The sequence below is a fragment of the Gobius niger genome, assembly GCF_951799975.1.
Source record: "Gobius niger genome assembly, chromosome: 21".
NCBI classification, from domain to species: domain Eukaryota; kingdom Metazoa; phylum Chordata; class Actinopteri; order Gobiiformes; family Gobiidae; genus Gobius; species Gobius niger.
The window spans coordinates 16,785,805-16,793,645 of NC_136872.1; the positions used below are offsets into that span (position 1 = coordinate 16,785,805).

Consider the following 7,841-nt stretch of genomic DNA (forward strand, 5'->3'; position numbering starts at 1 on the left):
GATTCATTTATTTACAGAAACAAACATGGTTACGACACTGATTACATGAGCGCACTTTATTCAAGATAAAAAAACAAACGAGACACTAATGAAAATATATTGGCGGTCCAAGGTGTTACAGAAAATGCTGATGTTGAAATTTCCTTCCTGCTTTCCCGCGCCTCTAAAACTTGAACTCCTTGTACTTTTTGGCTCCGCCTCTCGTGTCCTGTGGCTGGGCCTTCCTCTTCTTTTGCTGCAAGAGACAAAAAAAAAACAAAAAACATTAAGATGACCTCAAAAGGCTGCAGATGATTTAAAAAAAAAAAAAAGGTGCGTTTATTTCTGGAATCTACCTTCTGTTTGGCGGCGTGCTCAGCCACCATGTCGCTGAAGTCCTCCTTGGCCACCTGCGCCTGCTGCTCCCTCACGTGCTCCTCGTATTTCTGCGTCATGGCCATCGGGTCCAGCTCCAACTCCTCGGGCGCCAGGGCCACCTCCACGCCCTGGGACTCCGAGCCGCCGCCCGCCTTTCGCCCCGCCATGGCCTGGAAACCGAAGAGTTAGGAGGTTTTTAGTACCATGCACAGTATTATGAGACAGTCAGAAAATGAAACAACCAGCATAAAAGGTTTTCTTACAGCGGACATGTCGTAAATGTGCGTGGAGGCCATCATGGCGGCTCCCACTGGGCCCGTGCGTCTCTCCGGGAGCACCGTGAACAGCTGCGGGGTCTCGTTTCTGCAATAGTAGTAGTAGTATTATTAATTATCCATGTGCAAACACTATATTTGAAAGACTTGAGCAACAGTAAACTATGAATACAAATACTGACACTAGTTTGGGTGCTCTATTTAGAATTTGTCAAAGAAAAAATCATTTTGTTCAAGCTTCCTAGTGCATGGTTGCCAAATAATGTGGTCTTTTATCAGGGCTTGTTATGTAAAAGATAAAAGCATATTATTGAGTTGTACATTGGTTCTATAATACGCACCCGTCCATGGCTTCCTCGATCTTCTTCTTCCTGAGTTCGATCAGCTCTGGCGTCTCCATACCGGCGGGTACGGACGAAAACCCTCCAGGAGTGATCAGCCCACTGTGACAAAAACATACATTAGTACTTCATCCCGGCCTGGGTACGTCAATATGTGCGTCTGTGCAGATTAGCTTCATGCATTGAAACCTAGGGGCAAAGTGTGTCTATTGATGCGTAAGCTACAAAATCACTTGTGCATTAACACCATAGAGCAGAGATGCTAGAAAAAAGCCTCCACAAAGGGTCATGTTTTTGAAATATTGTTTTTTGATCAGCACTTTACTCCCAGGTGAATCTTGATTTGAAGCGCACGTCGTTAAATAATCATCAGAATTAGGCATTTTTCCATATAGCAGGAAAGACAAAGATTATACTGAAGCTACAGCCTCCATTACAGAGGCTAACGAACCCATTTTCAACACTTCTCTGTAATCAAGGGTTTAATCTGCAGGTTCACAGGCCGGTTCATCTCATAATGACATGGTAAATTATGGTAATCGGATAATTTAGGAGAGAGTAACCATCAAAGAGCTTATCTGCATTTATTAGAGTGGATTATTCTCCCGTTTATTCTTTTAACAAACACTAGTCCCTGGAAAAACACGGAAACAAGGACAAATGCTCCAAAAAGCTTCTAAATGGTCTCAAATCATATCAAGCTTTTTATAGCACAAAGCGCTTGAGTGCAGAGTAAGCCAGTATTTCTGTATCGCTTGTAGAGATTGGGAAATGAAAGGGATAAAGACGAGCTGTTTATGGCAAGCAAAGAGCAACAGCCACAGTTACATCAGCCTCTATCAGTATAAACCAAAAGGTTACAAGCATTTAAAGCAGAACTAAGTAACTCTTGCCCCTAAAGGCCGGAAGCGCCACTGCAGGTGCAGGTTACTCATTAATTGTCCGTACCACGTATACTACACTGACAGAAAAGACAAAGGGAGAGAAGGATACTGTACATCTAATTACACAATGGAGAACATTTTTTTCACTCAATCTTGGTTGTAAATACTGTTTAAGTGGCGTTAGCCCGCAGTTAGCTTTGCCCATTAGCCTGTTAGCTTCTTCTTCGTTATTCCATTAGTGTGTATTGAGGCCTACGCCTCGGTGGGGGGAAAGTTGCAATTGTGGTTTTCTGGCCAGAGACACCAGGGGGAGATGAAAGACCCCCCAATCATCCCATTAACACTTGTATTTGTATTACCTCCAGAGGGACTACGGAAAGGATTTATTAAGATTAACAAGTTACTTAGTTCTTCTTAAGTGCTGTAAATATGTGCTAGTTATTTCAATTGATTTAACAGAACCAAGAAAGCTCTGAATACAAGCCAAAAGATCGTCATTCTTTTTCATTCTAGACAGAGCTTTCTTGCTCTGATTTCCCCCAGTTCAGCTTTAACCAAATCTAAAGCTTCTTGACTGGAGCTTACAGCCTATAGGCCAGTGTATTTTTGAAATCAAAGACCTACAAAACTGATCTAAACGTATCTCTTTCCTTGCCCTGTTGCTTTGCTGTCAGTTTTTTGCCACTTTTTTTTTAGTTTTTGTCGCTTTTTGTCTTCGTTTTTTCCCCGTTTTTGTCGCCATTATCATGCTTTTTCCAAGAGGCTTTTAAATTTGGGTAAAGCCAAACTGGGGAACATGTGCTTGGTTCAGGTGAGGGTTAAGAGGTTGAAGAGGATCACTTGCATCAGCGACACGGTCCAGAATAATCATCGAAAGCCCAATAATGTGCCTGAACCGGCAGTAGGCAGCGTCAGTCTGTGTGTGTTTAGTACCTGTCGGCTGGAGTGAAGAATCCGGTCTCGTCTGGTTTCTCCTCGTCGCTCTCCTCTTCCTCCTCCTCCTCTGAAGACTCTTCGTCAGATGGCTCTAACTCTCCCCACGGCGTGTGGTCCACCTCCTCATCCTCCGCTTTGGACTGGACACAGGAGCAAACAGAGCCATTATTGTCTGGTTTGCGATAAAATGGTGTGTTTGTGGAATGGGTTACAGCTGAATATCTATCTTCTACTATCTTCCGATTACCATGAAGTCTCCTGAATTTGTCCCGAACACGTCTCCGTACAGCGGCTTCCCCATTTCGTCCACAGGAGGTTTGCCCCATCCTCCAGCGTGGTACCCGAACGTGCAGTTCTAACGGGACACAATACACACATCATTTGTAATACAGTACGCGATTACTTAGTGGATAAAAATAGTGATTTGTCGCCTTACGTCTGGGATGGGTGCGTTGAGTCCAGGGATTTTGAGGTTGGGGTAGGATGGAGGGGGTCCATATCTCTGCATGGCGATCAACCAGGGAGGGGGCACCTTGTGGGCATTCTGATGGTAAAAGAAATCAATGCTTTAAACAGGAAATAGTGCCATGTTCAAAATATCAACACTCGGCCCAGGTTTAGTTTATATAAGGACATATGTGACGATTAAATTGAATGTAAACTGTAAATGTGGACACAAAATGCAGAAAGTTAGTACATCACAATCTATAGCACTGTATTGTAAACTCACAGGTCCAACAGGCATTCCCAGAGCAATTCTCAACTCATCCGACAGATCACCTGGCTTCTTCTCTTTCAGACGCGTTTCAAACTCTTTACCCTACAAACAAAACCCCAAATGTTAGATGTCAGACTTCTATGTACAGTATATGAATTGGTAATTGAGCTACATTACCTCATAGTACAGGTCTCCGTGGATGGTGAGCTTTGGTTTGATCTGCCATTTGAAGAAGGCGTCGTGGAGTTTCTGGTAGTCAATGTCAATCTTTCCCATCTTCGGTCGAACTTTCTCCCTCATTTTGGTTTTCATCGTTTTGGCGTCTTCCTGTAGATGGAGAGACAAAAAAAATCTTGTTATTGTGACTCATAATAGAATTTAAGGGACACTTTATGCCATGCTAGAAAAAAAACTCCCATTACTGAGGAAAGACGCCTATCCAACCCACCTTCTCCTGCAGAGCCTCTCTCATCTCCTGAATGCCCGTCCTCCGGATGAATTCGGGCAGCTGGAATGGGGGCTTCTCTATACCCCTCTTTCCCTGGAGGTACTTCCGCTTGAAGCACCAGTGACGAGGGACGGGCACCGTGTTCCGGGTGGCCTTGAGGTGGACCAGAAGCTTTGGCTCCTGCGCCGTCACATCGTGCATCTCCACCACGTCCGGGCGAGCCACCAGCTGAAACACGAGAACACACCAGATATTGCAGTGAGGTTTAACTTTTAACAGGTCCAAAAGGCAAAATATGACTGAATCAAACCTGCTTGAGTTCAGCCACCGTCAGTCGGTTCATTCTCCTCAGCTTCTTCTTAGAGATTTTGGGACCATCGTTTTTATCGTCCTCCTCGTCGCTGTCGTCACTGTCGTCCTTCCTCAGCAGCTCAACGCCTTTCTTCTTCAGGTAGGGCAGCTCGTGCTTCTCTTTCTCGGGCTCCTTCTCCTTCTCTTTCTTCACATCGTCTGTCACCTGGAGGGGAAACAAGATATTACAGACTACTTAGGAAAACTTAGGACCATACTCAAAAGTAGAGGTATTTTTCCATACACTAAATGATGAATATATCCAAAAAATACAGGGAAGAGTTGTTGTTTTTTTACCTTAAATGCGTCAAAAATCCTCTTAAAGAAGATGAAGTTGGGGTCATAGATCTCGGGCTCCTCTGTAACATACTCGATCTCCACCTCTGGCTCCTTCTCATTTTCTTTGTCCTTTCCTCCAGTTTCCTCCTGCTGCTCGGCCTGCTCCTTCTTCTCCAGGGCTCGCTTCTTTTTGCTTTTCTTCTTGCGATTTCTACGTCTACGATTTTTCTGTAAAGACATTTGATGAGTAACTTTAAAGTCGCAACTTCGCAGGGATTCAATTCATATATGCAAAAACCTCACATCTTTCTTTGAGAGGTCGTCATCGTCATCAGCCATTTGAGCAGCTGAGTTGGCGTCATCTCCTTCGTCATCATCGTCTGTTTAAAGAAACCAGAATAGAAACCACTTTATGGAGATCATTCTGACATTAAGAAGAAAGGATAAAGATGACAATGAACTGACCTGCTGCGTCTGTGTTCTGCTCCTGTCGGATCTCCTTCAGCTGGAGGATCTTTTCCAAAGCCTGAGGAATCTTTGGCCCAGTCACACTCACCTCCTCATTTTGCCACTACAGATGAAAGACAATGTTTAGCTTACAATACCTTTATATTATATAGTTTAAAAGCAGAAAATAATAACCACAAAGATGTCCAACCTCTCTATCGTCTCCTGGCAGAAGCGGACCACGATGTTTTTGGTTGGGAATCAAACCAGGAGGCAATGGCCCTATAAACATACGACACCAAATACTTTATAACATCAACAAGTGTGGACAAATCATGATTTAAGATGCTTTCATTGAAATAACTTTGAATGTAAAACCTATTGTTCTTTAACTTTATATGTATCCACCTCACCTTGTATTAAAGTGGCAGTGGGCAGAGATAAGCCGGGACCTCCCTGCATGGCCATTTCGTGTTGTCGCTCCTGCTCCAACAGCACAGCAGCCTGGTGCAGATGACAATCAAATAAAATAAGTATGGAAGGAAAAACAAAGACTCCTTGAACAACAAAGGAACAAAACGCAGCATTCAAAATCCAAACTCACTCTTTTCTGTTGTTCCAGGAGGTCCTGCTCATTCATAACTCTGACATCTCCCTGTGACAGAAGTAAGATAAAAGTTATGAGTAACAGGCGTCACACTACAAAAGCTCAACTGACCGTCCATCTCACCTGTTTGGCCATCTCCTCCTGCTGCAGCACCATAGCGGCCCTATGCTGAGCCATCTTTAGCTGATCGTCCTGGGACATGCCTGGAGGCAACCCAGGCTCCATGCCCATGTGCATGCCTGGGGGCGGGGGCCCTCCTGGCATCATGTTCATAGCTGGCATCATCCCCATCCCTGGAGGCAAGGGCATTTGTGGCATGGGCATACCCCCCATCTGAACAGAAGACATATGAACACAGTAGATAAAACTTCACTCAGATCAGACAGAAATACCCAAATAGTGTGACGGTGTCTCAAGTCAGTTTACCTGTACATCACTGGGTTTCGTAACAAGCATCCCAGTCTATGAAGAAGAAAAATAAAGATAAGTTATAATAAGATAAAGATGTATGAGAACTCACCAAGAAGCCTTCATGTCATGGATAAACATGACAAACAACCATTCATCACACCATTCAATGATTGTGAATGACAAATGTCCACCTGCCTGAATCATGTAGCCCTTCAGTCTGTCAATCAGCTCCTCTCTGGGACCTGCAGGACAATAAACACATCATTATGTTGAAGTAACACTCAAACAATCTGCCTTCACAACATTACAAGAAATAAACTTTGACTGCTTGATTGATTACTTCACAGGTCAGATCAAGCTAGCAAAGCCACCAAAGTTAGCTTCATTGACATAACTAACGATTTTAGTCAAAAACATTGACAATAAGAAATATTTTATAGCACACTTATGAATATAACTTGAACAACACTGAGAAGCAGTTTTAAAAATGCTCATAACAGCCTTAAAGCATTTCCAACTGTCCCAGCAGTTAGCAACAGCTAGCCTAAGTTAGCTAAGTCGGCAACGCAGCGCAGTTGTTTCCCAAGGGCTCATGCCGTTTGCTCTTACCCATGTTCGGGGCCCCGATCTCCGCCAGTCGCGCCTGCAGCTCCGGGTTGCTCCATGAGTTTAAAGCCGCGATAGCAGCCCCCAAATCGGGTGGAAGAACCTCGGCTCCCGGTGGCCCGTCGGATGCCATGTTGAGTTTTCTTTGCTCAATGAAACAACAGCAGCGGCCGCGGGGACCGGAAGAAACACACGACAGCGAGGCCGGCGCAGAGCATGATGGGATTCTTTTTTTCCCGCAATGCATGGTGGGGATTGAAGTCGGAAGTCAGGTACGCTGCATTTGCGCTTTTCAGCCTTTAGGTGTCAGTGTTTGCTCGTTAATTCATCTGAAATGTGGGTAAATCATAATTGGGTCAGAAATAAACATTGTAAATAGCATTACAGGGGGAAAATGTCTGTTGTGGAGGAACATTTTTGATCTCGCTGTCATGGAAACCCCCCAGTACCGTTATGGTTAAGGTAGGCAGCGGATGAATTAGCTGTAGAAACAAATAAACAGAATAAATTAGCAAACCCAAGAGGGAAACACCGAAAATAACCATTTGCAGCCCAGTTGTACAGTAAACCGTGGTTAATGACAGGCATGCGGCCACTGCGCAGACGCACCACGGGGCAGTAAACAGCAAACAGCGCAGGGGAGAGTCAAGAGGTGGACTTGCAGGGCGTTTCAGTCCAAAAAAAAAAATCCGCCCTAGCAAAGAGCGAAGGGGAGGGAACCAGCGAGACTAAACATGGCAGAGGGGGGAGAAAGTTAACAGTCACATTTCTGTGCCTTTATAACGCGATCATCCACGGAGGAAACCTGTGAGGTGAGTAAACTACACATCACTCCGCTTTGTTTGTGTTTTGTGTGGCGTGCGAGAAGATTTTCTTTTTTTGGCGTGCCGCTGTGACAGATTGTTACTTTTCTGACATTGCTGTGCACACAAGGAAACAGAAAGCGGGTTGAAAGCTTGGCTACCGACCAGCTGCTTTTTGTTGAAGGGAAGAAACTGAGATTACTGCGAGCTTTTGACATGTTTTTGGTCATAAAAATGCAAGCATGAGCCAACTGTTTTCAATGCTAATCGGAGAAGTTTACAAATAAGACAGCAGCTGGGCACTGTAGGGACCACACCTACCATAACTTGGGCTTATCTGGGTGAGGCATGCCTTTTAAAAGTGTTCTGACATGGCAG

The 7,841-nt window shown here is 44.5% G+C and overlaps 1 protein-coding gene across 1 annotated transcript; it reads right to left on the minus strand.

The window, feature by feature from the left end:
- On the minus strand, window positions 1-6,858 carry sf3b2 (splicing factor 3b, subunit 2). Its single transcript, XM_079580515.1, has 21 exons — window positions 6,664-6,858; window positions 6,250-6,296; window positions 6,070-6,105; window positions 5,767-5,976; window positions 5,641-5,691; window positions 5,450-5,540; window positions 5,248-5,318; window positions 5,055-5,160; window positions 4,893-4,969; window positions 4,608-4,817; window positions 4,270-4,476; window positions 3,960-4,187; window positions 3,689-3,838; window positions 3,524-3,613; window positions 3,230-3,337; window positions 3,041-3,148; window positions 2,791-2,933; window positions 974-1,075; window positions 621-720; window positions 336-527; window positions 1-235 (listed from the first exon to the last, which is right to left on the minus strand). The coding sequence occupies exons 1-21, from the start codon at window positions 6,791-6,793 to the stop codon at window positions 164-166; spliced, it is 2,529 nt and encodes an 842-aa protein (XP_079436641.1). The 5' UTR covers window positions 6,794-6,858; the 3' UTR covers window positions 1-163.
- Window positions 6,859-7,841: the final 983 nt, after the last annotated feature.

Excerpts from the sequence above, each read along its gene's own strand:
- sf3b2 (XM_079580515.1), bottom strand. The coding sequence starts at position 6,793 with ATGGCATCCGACGGGCCACCGGGAGCCGAGGTTCTTCCACCCGATTTG. Across the intron at positions 5,541-5,640 it reads TCCTGGAACAACAGAAAAGA|GCTGCTGTGCTGTTGGAGCA; the intron begins GTGAGTTTGGAT and ends CATCTGCACCAG. Across the intron at positions 4,477-4,607 it reads GGATTTTTGACGCATTTAAG|GTGACAGACGATGTGAAGAA; the intron begins GTAAAAAAACAA and ends TTTCCCCTCCAG.